The sequence below is a fragment of the Felis catus genome, chromosome A3 (assembly GCF_018350175.1).
Source record: "Felis catus isolate Fca126 chromosome A3, F.catus_Fca126_mat1.0, whole genome shotgun sequence".
Classification (NCBI taxonomy): Eukaryota; Metazoa; Chordata; class Mammalia; order Carnivora; family Felidae; genus Felis; species Felis catus.
In genome coordinates this window covers 11,299,520-11,315,872 of record NC_058370.1, presented here as the reverse complement: position 1 = coordinate 11,315,872, position 16,353 = coordinate 11,299,520, and the positions used below count along the sequence as shown (strand labels likewise).

Below are 16,353 nucleotides of genomic sequence, written 5' to 3'. Positions count from 1 at the left end.
TCTGCAGGTTAATTAGGAAGCGTGTGAGAAGGTACCCGGCCTTCGGGTGGCCCGAGACTACAGTCAGGCCTCGGTGTTGCCCTCCTCTACCTTGGGGGCTGGTACCGTCAATCTAGAGTAGTCACAGGCCCAGGAACCTGAAGGGCAGAGGGGTCTGGTTTCTTGGTTTTCAAACGGACTGAACCCAACGAATCAGCCAGCCACACGTACTAGCTGAGATGAGGCTGGCCGTCAGAACCCTAAGGAAGAAACGCTCTCCGTGCAAGCGACATCTCAGACCAAACGGGTAGGTTGGCGTTGGCGGCACAGATGCACGAGGCGGTAAGACGAGAGGTTCCGTGGGTCCCTCGGGTGGCCGCCAGCAACCCCAGGTCCCTCCCCAGGGCTGGCGTCGCCCAGGGCAATGGCCTGAGAAGGACCGCATGCATGCACGCGCCAGGGAGCCTCCCTAAATCTAAACATCCTGGGACACCTGGCTGGCTTGGGAGGTAGAGCAGGTGACTGGGTTGGAAGTTTGGGTGTAGAGATTACTTAAAGTAGAATCTTTAAAAAAACAAAAAAAAAAAACCCTCGCAGCGAAGGCAACCCCCTTCAGAACATCCCTTGTATTTTTCCAAGAGAGGAAGCCTGTGTCCCCCTGGCTGTCACACACGTAGCCACGGGGCTGCCGCCTCCCCGCCTCCCCCCACCGTACCTTCTCCCGAAAGCTCTGGTTCCGTGCCGCGCTGGCCAGGCGAGCACTAGCCGCCCTGCACACCCGGGGGGTCCCGTCCAGCTGCAGCAGTGCCCAGGCCCGCAGCGTCTGGGGCAGGGGCTGGAGCTGGCCCAGCCGCTTCCCCTGCAGCTTCCTGATCGTCTTGACTTGCCCCGCACGCTGCAGCTCCTCGGCAAGTGTTACTGGAAGAGAGGAGTGGGCCCAGGGTCCCTCTGACGGCGGTCGGCAGTACAGCTGCGCATTTGTTTGGCCACCGCCGTGTTCGTGTTCGGGAAGCAGATCCCGGGGCAGGCCCCCACGATCACCAAGGCGCAGCCTGGATCGGCCTCAAGGGGGTGCCTCCTGGAATCTCTAGGAAGGCTTTCCGGCAAGGGGTCAAATCACCCTGAAAATTAATAAAACCTCAGCCCGTACTTTTAAGGACTCCGGCCAGCCACCCGTCACCCTCCTATCCAGCTCTGACCTCTGCCCTGTGCTTTGTAAAACCTCCTTCCCTCGGAGGTCATCTCCCTGTGTGGGCTGAGCGTACAATCTAATTCCATCTGGGGTCTCGAAAGGACAGCCGGAGGGGAAAGACGCAGTGGTTCAAAGACCCTGGCTTCCAAAGAGCCAGGACAGAGGGTTCCACGGACGGAGACTCCTTCGTTCTTGGCGTTGCTTTGAGGCGCCCTCCCTCCCAGCCCCTACCTTCTTTGGTGAGCTGGGCAAAGTGCTTCTCTAGGTCAGACACCCCCTGCCTCTGCAGGTAGCTGTGAAACTGGAACCAGGTGACCGTCTGTTCTTCGGGGAGCCCGGCTCCGGGGAGCAACCCACCACAGCTGACCACCTGCTCCAGGAGCCTTCGGCATGCTGGCGAAACAGGAGAAGGCCGTGAGGAAAGACGGGGCCCCGAGGAGCCCCGCCGCCGGGCACGGCTGGGGCAGTTTAAAGGCCTTCTGACGGCATGCGGACGGGTGTCCCTCACTGTGCCTCCTGTGCCCGAGAGAAGGAGCACGCTGCGGCTGGGGTCCGCAGGCCCCACGTGTAGACATTCTTGGGGTGCGCTCCATGCCCGAGGCTGGGGACTGGGAGTATTCAGGCCAACTAGCAGCCAGATGCTGGCTGGAGCTTCCAGAGCCCCTAGAAGGGAGGACGGCTGTCAGCTGTCAACAGAGAAAGATGCTCTGCTTTCTGAGGAGGGGTCCAGCCAACACTTCAAGACACCTTTATCCTGCCCACCTTTCTAGAAGCGTTCTTTCCTAACCCCTTTAAGGTTCGGGTGGAAGCCGTGCGTGCGGTCTGTCCCCAGACAGATGTGCCAAAAGGCTAACGTTCGCAACTTCGGGGCTTCGCAGACCCCTTCCTGTCCCGGGAAGAGGCGGTGACGTGTAGCTGAGAAGCGCCCTCCCTCTGGTGCCATGAACACAGAGACGAAGACGGGGCTCGAGTGAGGCCCTGGGGCGGGAGGGGGTACCTATTTCCAGTTGTCCCGGGTATTTCCCTCGGACTCTGTGCAGAAACGTCTTCTTGAGTTGGTTCAGCAGCGTCGTGCCGGAACAGGACAGGACCCTGCCGGGCTCAGTGCACCCCCTCCACAGCTTCAGGCACCCCTTCCTCCGTGTGGCCTGGGGGACAACTGAAAGCCCGGGTCAGGACCCGACTGACGGGAGGGCCGAGCAACCGGGTCCCCCAGGATTTCCTTCCGCTGAGGCCTGAGAGGTCAGGGGCGGCAGGGTTTCGTGCAGCTTTCCTTCCCGCATCGCAGCCTGACACGCCAAGGACCGGCGGCTTCGGCCGTGGATGCCTTCCCTGGGCCCGTACCGCGGTCCTCGCAGCTAGGACAGCTGCTGCCACTAGCCTCTCCTCACGGGCAAGGGGAGGCTCCGTGGGGGGCAGAGGCAGAGCGGGGGTCACGGCTGTTTCGGGGAGTGCGTGCCGTGTGCCTTGAACGCGTCCTGGCGGTTACCTCACGGACCAACACTACCCAGTGGCCTCCTCTTTAGACAGGTGGGGAAACTGAGGCCCAGAGAGGTGAGTCATTTGCCCAGAGCCACACAGCCCACCGAACTAACTCCAAGGCCGTGTGGCCTCCCTCCCGCACCCCACAGCGTGTACGTCTGAGCACAGCCCCGCCACCACCCCAGCTCGTACCCTCTGGGCGCCAGTGAGCTTTGGGCATCAGGACGGGAGACGAGGCTCCCCTGCCCTCCAGAGCCCATCGCTTCGTGCCGTCCACACGAGAGCAGCCCGTGGGCAGCGGGCGGTTACTTACTTTCTTCAATGGATGCTGCCTTGCTGACCTTCTCAAAATCCAGCACAGAGAGCATCTCCAGAACCTGCTTTTGCTGCACAGCTTCTTCCAGAAGGCATTCCTGGACCATCCTCGACAGGTTAGGAGAGGCAAGTTTCTGGGAAGCAGCCCACGATGCTCCAGGTTAGCACAAACATGCCCTCTGAGGCCGGCGAACACGACCGCGGCCCCCACCTGCCTCCCCCCAGCTTTTCTGTGCCGGTGGTAGCTCTCTGACTCCCGTCTGGGGGTTCCTGCTTCTCCAAGTGGCCGAGATGATGGGATGCAGGCTGCGGCTTCTGGGGGCCTCCTCTGCTACCAGAAAGGGCCAGCCTGCCTGAAAGTGAAGCCAGCCAATGCAGGAAAGCAGAGCTGAGAGAGACCCAGTTATGATGTGTTTTGAAATCCTGGATCCAGCTGGGCCTGAAGCCTACCCCAGGGCCTTTCAGTTCCGTGAGCCAAAAGTTCCCTCTGGTTGAGCCAGTTTGGATCGGAGCTCTGGCAGCTGCCGCGGAAAGAGCCACAGCCGCTTCTCTGGGGTCAGCACCTGGACTTTCAGGAGAGCCACGTGACCTTTCACCCAGGCCTGGACCTTCCACAGAGGAGCCTCCCCAGTCTCACTGGCTCTCTTCCTTGCACCGTGCTCCCCACCACCGGCAAGATAGATCTTCGCAGAGAGGACTCCCGCCCCCCAGCCCGGCTTCGCGGCAGGCCGCCCCGCCCCCCACATCCCGTGGCCACACCTGCAGCAGAGTTTTGCAGACGTGGAGGTGGACGGTGAGCAACATGTCCAGCTCCGGGGTGCCGGCCGTCAGCTCCCGAGGTGACGCTGTCCGTGGTGGCAGCGGGGGCGGGCTCCTGTCCTTTCTGAGTTGGATTGAGAAGAACTGGGTGACCGTGCCAGTTAGTGGCTCAGCTCCCTCCGCGGGTAGAGGGGACCCTCCCTCCCTCCCTCCCTGGGGAGCTCCGATCAGGGAGGCCCGCTTCAGGGCCCAGGCAGATAGAGTTACACCGAGGAGAAAACCAAGAGAAAAGAAAAAGCAAAAGCTGTCAACGAGGGGTGGCACAGGCCCTGGAGACTGGGGCGGGGGGCGCAGGGGGCCACCTCCGGGATGTGTGATCTGAAGGCAGAAGGCTGCGGTTCAAGCTAATCCTTAGCTCTGCGACTCTGGACGGGCCTGCCCCCCGGCCTCAGCGTGCTCATCTGTGAAGTGGGGACAGGCACACCCAGCTCCGGGCAGTGAGGGGTCAGGGCAAGCCTGCCAGCAAGCATCGCACCCGGCACCACGTTGGCCTCGTGGTGGAGGCCGAGCCCGAGGCCTGAGGAAGGACGGACGCGACACTGGGATGCTGGGTGGGATCGAGAGAGGAGAAGACGAGATGTACTGCGTGTCCTGTCTGGTGCTGCTGAGATTCGGGTACAGGAGCCGGGCGTGAGCAGGGCAGGTGGGGGTGGAAGTTTGCACAGAAGAGGGAGCCCATGGCCCTGCTGCCCGTTCGGTAGAGGACAGAGGTCCTACTGTGTCCCTTGTTACTTTGTAAGAGAAGAACCCAGCCAGGCCATTGCCCGCAGCTCGGGACCGTGCTGGGGGGTGGTCGTGCACTCAGTGGTCAGCACGCCCCTGCTCTGTGCCCAGCGGCAGGCATGCAGGGGTGGGGGGCGCAGCAAAGGAACAGAATAAGTACCAGTCGGGATCAGGACGATGGGAGGCTGAGGCTGCAGGGGCCGACAGGAAGCGCGGAACTGAGGCCCGTCGCCAGGGTCGGTGCCGGGAGGGGAGGGCGCCTACCTGGGACCCTGGCAGCCCCCACACAGGGACAGCTCCTGCGGGGCGAGGTCAGCATTGAGGAAGGCGAAGCTCTCCAGGATGCACTCCATCAGGCTCTCGGAAGAGGCGTGCTCCTGGCGGGCGCCACGGGGCTGTGGACAGAGCGGCAGGACCTTAGGCCACAGACCGTCACCACCGGGTCCGGGTCATGAGCACCGCCCCTCGGAGCCCAAGTGCAACCCCCCACATCAAGGATGGACACAGGGGTGCGGAATCCCCCGAGGCCCCTCCCGAGTAGCCTGGTAGGTACGGCTCCAAAGCCCGAGGGACACAGACCTGAAAAGCCTCTCCTGGGCTCACAGACGCCCACAGGGACCGGGCGAGAGACAGGAGTGAGCGGGCAAGTGATTGGGGGGGGGAGCCCGAGAACATGTGCCCCCCCCCCAAGAGGCCAGGCTGCTACTCTACTCCAGCTGACACCTGCTGCTTGGGAATGTGGGGCCAGACTGTTCACTTTTCTCAGAAAAGCTGGAAACCTAGATTTTTGTGGGAACCTGCTAGTTTTTGAACATTGACAGCTAATCCCAAATGACTGTAAAAATAGGGTGTGAGTCAGGCTCAAAGGGAGGCTCAAAGGCTGCCCGGTGAGCTTCTAGATTTCAGGGTCTCTTCTCCCAGGGAGATGTGGAAGGAGAGGATGGTCGAGGCACCCCCTGACTGGCAGGGATGAGGAGAGTGCTGGTGCCACAGGGCCTGCCACTCGATTTTGGTCTCCCCTCCATTCAGGGAAGGACCCCAGGGCTTGCTCGGTCCCCATCCCTGGCATGCCCAGGCCACGTCCCACACGAAGCCACCCAAGGCACAGCCTGAGCAGATACCGCCTTGAGACGCAGAACTAGGCTCCTAAGAGTTGAGCCCGCGGAGAAAACCTTGTTATTCTCTTGTTAGAGAATACCAGTGGCTAGTTGCGGATCTTTCCTCCAGCAAAAAAAAAAAAGTACGTTGGTGTATATATGTGCGCGCACACACACACACACACACACACTCACACACCAGTTCTCATTCCAGGTGGTACCAAACCATTGCTCCTAAGAAAAATGCAGAGACCACTAGCCTCCGGTCACATTTTTATCAACCCATCAGTACAGAACCTCATTTCATGTGTACCTCTGTTTAAGGACACCTTATTTATTAAAAAAAAAATTTTTTTTAACATTTATTCTTGAGAGAGTGTGAGCAGGGGAGGGTCAGAGAGAGAGGGAGACACAGAATCGGAAGCAGGCTCCAGGCTCTGAGCTGTCAGCACAGAGCCCGACGTGGAGCTCAGACGCACAAACTGTGAGATCATGACCTGAGCCAAAGTCGGACGCCTAACTGACTGAGCCACCCAGGCGCCCCGAAGACACCTTATTTAATTTACACTGACAATTCGTTCACACTGAACTCACACCTGGACGAGGCTTATGTCACATGGATTTTGTGAGTGAGGCCCTGCACAGCCTTCCTGGGCTCAGGAGCACTGGATACCACTTCACGCGGTCGGGCCCATCCAACAGCTTGAAATCACCAAAAGAAAGGGCAGAAATGTGAGACACGCGGCACAAACTAGACGGCAGAAAGGACACGCGTCTGGACCAGGGCTGCGAGAAGAAGGCAGAGTGTGTGAACCCTCTGTGTGTGAACAAGTGAACCCCTGGTTCAGCCCCAGCCGGGCACGTGTATGGCAGGCTACTCTGCACGTGCCCGCAGATGACCGTGAGCGCATCACAAGTAGTGATTTTGGAGTTTCAGGTAAGCTTTACAGCAGGTAGATGAATGAGAAACACACAGAATCCATGAATGGTGAGGACCGACTATGTGTATACACATACACACACACACACACACACACATTATACACATACACATCAAACTAAAAACTATGGCCTATGCTCACTTTTACTCTTCGAATTCGGTTTGGTACAAGAAGAAAAGTTCCTCAAGTACGTTTAAAAGTATTGCCTGGGGGGTGCCTGGGGGGCTCAGTCGGCTCAGGTCATGATCTCACTGTTGGTGAGTTCGAGCCCCGCATCGGGCTCTGTGCTGACAGCTCGGAGCCTGGAGCCTGCTTCAGTTTCTGTGTCGTCTTCTCTCTCTGCCCCCCACTGGCACTCTGTCTCTCTCTCTCTCTCTCAAAAATAATAAAACTTTTTTTTAGTTTTTTAAATAAAAAAAAGTATTGCCTTACTGCAATATTATTTTAAGGCTTTTATGTAAAGGAGGTATGATTTTTCAAAATACAGCCATGTGACAGAAGCTGCATGTTGCAGCCTCAAATCATTGCACACAGAAAGGCTGTTAAGAAATACAAAAGAAGTGACTTTTTTTTTCTTAAAATTCTCCGGCAGCTCCTTTTCAAAAGAAGGTAGCAGTGATAAACAACTTTGTTTTGAAGTTCAGTTTTTAAAGATACAAAGTGAAACTTTCTGTCTCTGGTGCTGAACGTTGGGGGTGGGTGTGAGGACAAAACAACCGAAACCAATTTTTGAAGAGAGCAGTTAAAACCATTCCACCGCCAGTGGGGCCTACACAAGAGAGCGGTTTCAGCAAGTAACTGATGCTTAAGTCGGTGCCACTGTTGCCAATTTGGTGTCCATACATTTAAAATGATGTAATAGGGACGCCTGGGCAGCTCAGTCGGTTAAGCGTCCGACTTGGGCTCAGGTCATGATCTCACAGTTCATGGGTTTGAGCCCCGCGACGGGCTCTGTGCTGACAGCTCAAAGCCTGGAGCCTGCTTCGGATTCTGTGTCTCCCTCTCTCTCTGACCCTCCCCCTTTCATGCTCTGTCTCTCTCTGTCTCAAAAATGAATAAACATTCAAAAAATTTTTTAAATAATAAAATAAAATTATGTAATCAGAAAAATCGGATAAATCTGCCCAGGCCAGCACTATTGAAAGCCACCCGAGGGCAGCTCTTGCCATGGGCCCTGTTGAGGAACAAGCTCAGAGTAGGGTGTGTGGCTGCTCTCGGCCTCTTGTGACACCAGCTCTGACCCTAGACACGCCCCGGGTCTGGGAATTGAACGCCCAACTCAGCCCCGCCTGCCTGGGCCGGAAGATGCCAGAGGGGGCCAGGTTCTGTGGCCAGACGGGGAGCAGGTTTTCTACCCCGGTCCCCGGCTTCCACTTCTAATCGTCCTCCCGGCCAGTGAAGGCCATTGTTCTCCCCGCTGGTCAGATGAACAGACTGAGGCCCAGAGAGGAGACGTTGCCCAGCTGGGTCACAGGGGAACGAGGCCAGGATGCCGGCCCAGGCTGGCTGCCCCCAGAGTCTGCTCCCAGTCAGGCGCTAGTAAAGCAGGGCTGCTGGCCCTCCAGGAAGAAACCCACCTTCAGCCGGTCCCTGCAGCCGAGAACCTGGTACTCCAGCTCCCGGAGCTGGGGCTGGGCAGTATCCATGGACCTCAGTAAATCCAGAACCTCTTGCAGCGGCCTCTCGAGGGTCACCCCAGGCCCATCCGCTCCGTCCTCGGCTTCTCCTTCGTCATCGTCTTTCTGGCTACCCGGGACTGTATGGTTGTGGAATGGGGAGCCCCGTGGCAGGCTGGGGGCCTCTATTCCCAAATTCCTCCAGCCAGGCTGCTCCACAAATGAGCCTCCCGCCAGGTGGGCCATCTCCGGCAGGAGGCCCGGGGATTGGGGGTCCTCCTGGGCCTCCTCTTCGATGGAGGTGTTGGGGCCAATGGCCACGGGCAGGAGCCCCACGTCTGAGGTGGATGCTGATGTGCTGGTCTCAGTGTCTCGGGGGTCCTCAGAGCTGAAAGAGTCCATCTCGGGCAGCTCCTGACTCCGGCTCCGCAGGCCGGACCCCCGAAGGTCGCTGTCGGACAGGTAGCCGAGGATGGAAGGGGCCTTTGGCCCACCCAGCAGCAAAGCCTGCTGCGCTGGCCGCTGCAGGACAGACTGGGGAGGGGGACACAGGACCAGCCTGACTGCCACACCAGGGACTTGCTGCCACCCCAGCGGGGCTTCCCTCCATAAAGCCTTGCCCCGCACACACACACATTGTCAACGTGACTGGGGTCCACCAAGGTGATTGGCGAACTGGAGGTGTTGACAGGACCCTGCAGCCCCATTCCCCCTCTAACCCCCTCCTTTCCAGCCCCTGAGGCCACTTTGCTGCTTGTCACATCCTCCAGGCTCTACACCTTCCTGTCCCAAGGCCTTTTAGAATGACTGTGCTCTCTTTCTGGAGCATTCTTCCCATATGTCTTTGTGGTCATGCTCTTGGCCCCTCAGGTCCTTACTCAAATGGCACCTTTTCTGGGGACCTAGCCCTGGACGCCCTGTTTTAAATAGCAACTCCCACTTTGCCCCAGAAGTCCCCTCTCCCTCCCTGGTCTGTGTTCCCGAGGTCCTTAGGCCCTTGATCAGCCGGCGCTCCCTGAGGACACTGTCCCCACCTGGCCTAGAACAGAGCCTGGCACAAAGTTGCGAATGAGCGAACAGCTGACACCAAGCTCGCCCCGCTCTGCGGCACCCCCTCCCTTCCCCTTACCAGACAGACCAATAATAATGTCTGATGTTCCAAAGCACCATCTGTTTTTATCAGGTGTTCTTTGAAAGCCTTCTCGTTCATTAACTCACTTAATCCTTGCAAAACCTCACCAGAGTGGTGCCGTTATTTTCAGTTCTCTGATATAGAAACTGAAGGCCAGAGAGGTTGGGTGACTTGCCCAAGGTCACACAGCAGGTGAGAGGCATAAATAGCATTTGAACCCAGCCGTTCCGGCTGCAGAAGCCAGACTCTGGACCACATATGATTTCTTTGTAATATGCTGGGCACACCATGGCCAGAATACGGAAGAGGTTGACAACAGTAGCTGGTGCTAAGGAAGGGGCCCAGATCCCCGGAGGTCACAGGAAAGAGATGTTTTACTAGACACTATGTCAAGGTATTACCTACTGGAAACGTACATTAAATTTAATTTTGAAACAAATAGACTATGGCTGGGGTGGTAGCACCATACAGAGAGCCCCATTCCAGGCTTCTAGGAGAACCAGCCAGGCCTCGAACCCCCAGAATGGAGGGCTGACAGGAAGGAAAACAGGACAGAACGCCACCCAGGATGATCCCCAAACCAGGGAGCACGAGTCCAAAGGGGGACCGGAAGTGCCAGGCTGCCAACCCCAGCCCCACGTGCTGGCCCCGGGGGAGTCGCGCCCACCCACGATCCTGGGGTGACCACAGCATCCCTGCCCTGGTGAGGCTCACTCACCAGGTAGTACCTCTCTCGGAAGCTGGGCGTGCTTGGGGGTGTCCAGTTGTACAAGGAGCCCTTTCTGCTGCCCATGGAGAACTTGCCCGTAGGGCTGGGTGACACCAGGAAGCTCTCGGTGTCAAACGGGCTGGAGGAGAGAACAGAAGGCCGGGGTGTCGTCAGTGCCTGGGAGAACGCGGCAGCACAGAGAAGACCTCGGGGGACTTCAGAGGAAACGGCGGTTCGGGAGGGGCCTGGCCTTGCCTGGGGTCACAGTCACAGCACCTAGAGATTCTAGGTGCGCATTCTCAACCCCCTTCGGAACATCTCACCACCCTGAGGGCCCTTAGCCACATGGCAAGGGGCAGTGACTGGCGACCAGACGTGTGAATGACGCCCCCTTCAGAGGGCCCCTCAAGAAGCTGAGCGGAGGCACAGTGGACACTCCGTTCTGCCATTTTCTGGATAAACAACGTCACCATCCCTCTCATCCCGATCTGTAACAGGGGTGCCATTATTTACAGAAGGACCTCTGTCGGTCGTGGTCACACGTAAGGCCGAGAAGCCAAGATGAGTGTGTGAAATACAGGGGAGCTGGGGCTCCAGCCTGGCCCTCACCCAGCCTGCCCTGGGAGCCAGTAGGTCTGGGCAACCTCCCTGCTGCACGGACACCGGCTCGCTCTTCTTTGCACAAAGGCCTGGCTCCTGCTCTGTGGGTTCTAGACGCTTCAGGCCAGCAGGACGCCTGCGTCCTCGGATTGGCCCAGCCTCGCATCGGATGGCGCTGGGCCGCCCGCGACCCTATAGACTTGAGGGCCTTCCCTGGAAAGAATAGTGTGCAGCCCCCACTGGACGGATGAGGACACTGAGGCTGGGGGTTCACCCGGCTCACTGGGAAGAAAGCGGCCTCTAGTGGCCCCAGGCCGGATGGAGAGACTGGGCAGAGCAAGCTCCAGAACAGAAGAAGCGTGCCCCAGCCCCTTAGCTCCTGCTGCACCTGCCTCGGGGAATAAAGAGAATTCTCTCGAAACGCGAGGTTTCATTTGGGGCAAAAGAGCCCTACTGACAGAAAAACAGAGCCTTTGGAGACCAGCAGCATTCACTGAACGGCCCAAGAAGGTGACGAGTCGGCCGCCCCAGATGGGCACTGCCCCTTGCCACCTGCGATGCCCGATGGAGAGCCCCCGACCCGGGAAGGACGTGTTTTCGTGAGCGTCCCCATCCGTGGGGTCTGGGGTCCACGGGGCCCTGGTGGACGGCAGGGGCCAGCGGGGAATGAGGTGGTGGGAGCAGTGAGGAGAGCCCTCCTGGGGAGGGGCAAGGCTCCTCCCTGGAACCCCGCCCAGGAGGTCACCGGAAAGGGTCCTGGCCAGCATAGGCGGTTCGCTGGGGCGGGGGCAGGGAGGGTGGGCAGAGGCTCCAGCCTGGCCGTGGGGCCCAGTGAGGGCAGGAATGCCCACAAGTGGATGCTAGGGTGTGCTCGGGCCACCAGAGGAGCCAGCGAGGCCCTCTTCCTTCTGCTCTGGGTGGGAGTCCCCTCTAGGTGGGAGTTTGGGGCCAGCCTCGGGGAGGGACATCGGGGCCTGGGGAGGAGGCCGGCCCCCTACTCACTTCCACAGCACCTCCAGCTGTAGCTTGATGGTGCCCAGCTCTGTGATGTCCACCACGATCACCTGCGGCCTGGTCGTGAAGAAGTCCGTGATGTCGCAGGTCACTGTGCCCACGGCCAGTGAGCTCAGGCCCCTCAGCTCTGTCACCTGAGGGGGTGGGAGTTGTGGATGACGCCTGAGCCCAGCCTCCGGGCACCCTACCCCCGCCCCTGTGCCTCACCCACCTTGATCTCGAAGTTCTCGTGCAGCGTGGGGATGAAAACCTTCTCCTCCTCCTCCCAGGTCTGGCTGTCGTCAGACTCGATCCGGCCCTTCAGCTTCCAGCGCTGGCGGCCCAGGCGCATGAGCACCTGTGGGCCCGAGAAGGGGCGGGTCAGCAGCCCCAGGGAGCCCCTCCCCCGAGCCACCTGCCTGGAGGCCCTCCCTGCTAGCTGGGAGGGGATGGGGACAAAGCCCAGCTGGGACCCTGGTTCTCAGCAGCTCCCGCCCCCCAAAGGCCTTATGGGAAACCCTGAGGACTGACGCCCGAGTGGCCATACCTCGTACTGGTCTCCGGGACAGAGGCGTGCATAGCCCACGAAGCCTAGAACAGAGACAGGCTAATCTCCTCTCCGCCCTGCTCTGCCCCTGCCCCTGCCCCACGGACCACAGGTCCTCCCGGGGGGATCCCCTGCCCACGTGTGGGTATCACCTTCAGGGAGGGATAAATCGTCATGACGGACGGCGGACAGGCCCGGGCCCTCATGTCCACCTCAGGGGATGGGACTTGGCTGAGGTCACAAGTCACATGAGTGGAAACCCAAAGTTTTCCTGGACCCCTGGGACCCTGACCAAACCCCCAACCTCAGCAGAAGTCCCAGGACCCTCAAGACGGCCTGATCCCCCCCCACCCCCCACCAAACTGGCTTCTGCCCACCGACTCTCGTCTCTGTTACCTTTCATCCTGATGTGGAACTCTCCCAGGTGAACCTCCAGGGCCCCCTCGATAAGCCACATGTCCTGCAAAGCCCCACACAAGGCGGCTCACGGCCGGCCCCTGGGCCCGGTGAGGTGGGGGAAGGGGGGCCCACGGATCCTGCCAGCCGGAGGCCCCAGGGAGCAGAGAGCAATGGTCCTCGGGGTCCAGCCCCCCCCAACACACACACACGTAGCCCTCTGCACCCCTCACTGCCCCCCACCTCGGTGCACTCCTGCAGGCTGCGGCCCAGCTCCTGCAGGCTCTCCCGGGAGGCGCGGCTGGGCGGGCACCTGGAGAAGGCCCTCTGCATGTTGGAGGCCCCGTCGCGCAGGCGGCACTGGATGCAGTAGCCCTCGTAGAGTTCGTCCACCTGCGGGGGGCGCGCAGGCTGGTGGGCGCGGGGGCCCCAGGCCTGCCTGCCACTCTCACCCTCGGGAGAGGCCGCGCTGCCCTGGGTCCCCTGCCCCGGAGAGTGTGAGCCCCCGGGGGCAGGGGTCACATCGCTCATCCACTCCTGTGCCCAGCGCCCGGTGGACGCCTGCACACGAACCGGCTGGGCGAAGGCATCGCTTCCCCTCTCCCTGCCCCACTTTTGGGCTGCAAAACAGGGGAGGTGGGTTTGTGATATCCTGCCCAGCCAGGGGGCCACCAGTGAGAACATGGAAGAGTTGGTGGGTAAAAGCTTGAAGGGCTTGCTGTGTGACCTTGGGCCTGTCTCTGTCCCTCTCTGGGCCTGTACTCTCCCATCTCTGCAGTGGGGTGGTTGGACTCAGCCTCTCACCCTGTGAGCCGGAGCATGAATGCGGTCTTTTAAACCCCACAATCCTGGGGAGCCCAGCCACCCCCTGACCCACCCCTTCCCCCCCTGCCCCGCCTCAGGGCCCAACTCTTGCATTTCCTGGGCCTCCTCGCCCCCCACCCCCACCCCTGCCCGGCAAACCCCAGCCCTGCCCTGTGACATCCAGGAGGCAGGCTGACCTTGCTGATGTGAAACTCCATCTTCCGGATGTGCCTTTCCACAGAGCGCGTTTGCTTCTCCCAGAAAAAGGGAAGGTACTTTGAAAGTAGCCTGGGCCACCCCCTCCCCGGCCCCCACCCCCTGCCCCTTCCTCGGGTCCTAACACAGAACTGGGCTCCCAGCCAGGCCAGCCCCTCAGCATCCTCATGGCTGAGCCCGTCTCCTGGCCTGAGGGACGAAACGCGGGCAATGACATCAGTCCCCCATGAGCCCACCTTGCTTACCGCAGACAGAAAGTCTCACCCACCTTGTCCAGGTCGTAATAGAAAGCCTGTGGGGAGGAGAGTGGGGAGAGACAGGTGTCAGAGCTCTGGGTGCTCCTCCACGACCCACGTGGCTACATCCCAGGGGCACCCGAGCTCCACTCCCTCCTCTGGGCCCTGCGGTCAGCGGCCCGGTTCCAGACTGTTCCAGGCCGAGGGGGAAGAGTGGAAAACGCATGCGCTTTGGGTGAGGCAGTTCTGGGCCTGGCTCGGTTTCCCAGCCGTGTGTCCCAGGCCAGTTACTCAACGTCTCTGAGCCTCTACCTCTTCATGGAAAATGGAGTGGCCATAGAACACAGCACCTGCCCCGCAGGGTTGCACCTGCCCCGCAGGGTTGCTGTGAAGGGCAAAGGATGAGGTAAGCCCTCAACAAAATGGGGGTCACTGTGATTTGATCGTTTAAGGGGTGATTTCAGCCATGGCCAGAAGAACCGAATGCAGTGGGGGTGGAGGAGGCAGCCAGCGTCCCCCCCACCCCCACCCCAAAGCCTGGGGGTTCAGGCTTTGGGAAATGCAAATCCAGACTGGTCCAGCCACGCCAGGGGCCAGGGGCCAGCCAGGCAAATCTCAGTGTAAAGGGCCAGACAATAAAACTTTGGCTTTGGGGGCCGCATGGTCTGAACTCAGCCACAGACCACATGTCAGTGATGGGTGTGGCCCGTGCTGATAAACTTTATTTCCAAACAGGCCCTAGCTCGCCCGAGTAGCTAAAACCACTCTATTTGAGCCTGGAGGCGTTTCCACAAGGTTGGAGCTTCATTGGGGAGAAAAAGCAAGACGTGGGGGAGCGGGGAGAATTGTGACTTCATTCTTCTAACGCTGACCCAAACGTTCCATGCGCTTCCGCATGGATGTTTACATGACGATGGGACCAGGGAGGAAACCGTGGAAGGTGAACTACCAGATTGTCCTCAGGGGTTGAACAGTGTGGGACACAGAAGACTGAGGGGAGAGCGGCATGAAGCTGGAAGGAGGGAGGGATCAAACCCTCCAGAAGTGTGTGCTTTCCCACGAGTGCATTTATGAGAAACGATACGTGTGCGGTTATGAGAGGAAAACTCCGTGTTAGAAATAAAGAAATGGGGAAGTTCCCGAGCCTTTGGAAGAAAAGTGTGCAGGCAAAGCCAAGAAGCAGCAGCGCCCAGGGAGGCAGGACCCCACGTCCGTCAGCCCGCTGCGCGGCCCCAGGGTGGCCACGCCTTCCCTTGCCTCGGTGTGCCCATCTGTGAAATGGGAGTAGCGAAAACGGATGAGCCTTTATACGGCTGCCCGTTACATCTACTTCTAGAGCCAGGGAGTGGAGGTGGGCCCTGCCCCAGACTGTGGACTCCTGAATCGTGAGGCATGGGGAGCGGGGAGGAGGGAGGGCAGAAGCTTCCCAACAGTCAGTGAGGTTAAATTCCTCAGGGTCCAAGTGAAGTGAGTTCATCACAAGACAAAGACGGTCCATTCCTCAGGCCTGAGCTCCGGGACTGAGATTTACACCCGTGATGCGGGCAGGGGAGGTGAGGGGGCCTCCGTCTTTGAACCCCAGGGAGGCTGCTCCGGCGGGAAGGGGCAGGGAGAGGTCTCACCAGCCTGGAATTCCTGCGGGTGTCCTTGTGGCGCCCTGACAGGTAATCCAGCTCGGCCTGCTGGGTGCACAGATACTCCCTGCGAGGAGAACGAGGAAGAGGAGTTTGCAAAGTAGCAAAAGAAGAAGAAAAGACACGGCCCGGTGCCCAGGGTTCCGGAGTGGAGGCGGCCCCAGCTGCCGGCTCGGAGAATAGCGATGGTTCTGGGCGGGCTCAGCGGTCAGAGGGGCGGCGCCTTCTCGCCCACCGGAAGCCGGGCCCCAGCTCGCTCAACCTGCAGACCCCACACGCTGGGGGCCCTGTGCCCACCGCTGTGCAGAATGAGGAGCCTCTCCATTAACAGGTGCTATTGTTATTATGCCCATTTTAGAGATGGGCAAACTGACCCTGAAAATTGGCAAATAACTCAAGCGCAGAGTCACAGCAGGGACGAGGCCGAACCCGGGTCTGAAACCAGCAGTGGCCTCCGGAGGCCGCTCTCTTCACCCCAGCCCACGGGGAGGTCAGCGAGAGCCCGCCTCCCTCACGGACGAAGACCAGAGAGGGGCTGGAAGACCCATTTCTGGGACGCACAGAGAAAGCTGTGTGGCTGGAGGGGACACCTCACGTTCTTTTCCAGCCAAAGAGCCTTAGACGTGAAGCGTGAGGTCTGGACTCGGGAGCCACGGTGAGGCCCCATCCTGCTTCATCAGAGTTTACTAGGCCACCCCAGGAAGGTGACTCGCCCTCTCCGGGCCCACTTGCACCACCATCTGCCAGGCCGCAGCTCACTCAGGGCGTGGGCTCCCCAGGAAGAAGGGGGTGCTGTTGAGTGAGCCCAGACCGGTCTCCAACGTGAGGTCCTTACAGGAATCACCAGAGCGGTCCTGGGAGATGCGCCCCTTGAAGACACGCTCCAGGCACCCGGCCCCAGCTCCCGCTCTGCGCCAGTGCA

The 16,353-nt window shown here is 59.8% G+C and overlaps 1 protein-coding gene across 3 annotated transcripts in view; it reads right to left on the bottom strand.

Moving 5' to 3' along the window:
- The window catches only part of RIPOR3 (RIPOR family member 3), a 76,627-nt gene that overhangs the window by 3,808 nt on the left and 56,466 nt on the right, over positions 1–16,353 (bottom strand). For 2 of the 3 annotated variants that reach the window (XM_045053497.1, XM_045053499.1), the window contains 16 exons: positions 15,420–15,498; positions 13,830–13,853; positions 13,543–13,596; positions 12,785–12,934; positions 12,542–12,605; positions 12,146–12,189; positions 11,831–11,956; positions 11,608–11,753; positions 10,015–10,144; positions 8,126–8,698; positions 4,775–4,905; positions 3,728–3,851; positions 2,967–3,102; positions 2,169–2,330; positions 1,403–1,564; positions 695–897 (listed from right to left, as the gene is read on the bottom strand). In XM_045053497.1, the coding sequence (XP_044909432.1) occupies positions 695–897; positions 1,403–1,564; positions 2,169–2,330; positions 2,967–3,102; positions 3,728–3,851; positions 4,775–4,905; positions 8,126–8,698; positions 10,015–10,144; positions 11,608–11,753; positions 11,831–11,956; positions 12,146–12,189; positions 12,542–12,605; positions 12,785–12,934; positions 13,543–13,596; positions 13,830–13,853; positions 15,420–15,498 (2,308 nt within the window). The remainder of the gene's footprint in view (positions 1–694; positions 898–1,402; positions 1,565–2,168; positions 2,331–2,966; positions 3,103–3,727; positions 3,852–4,774; positions 4,906–8,125; positions 8,699–10,014; positions 10,145–11,607; positions 11,754–11,830; positions 11,957–12,145; positions 12,190–12,541; positions 12,606–12,784; positions 12,935–13,542; positions 13,597–13,829; positions 13,854–15,419; positions 15,499–16,353) is intronic. The other variant, XM_045053498.1, reaches the window with a different exon arrangement.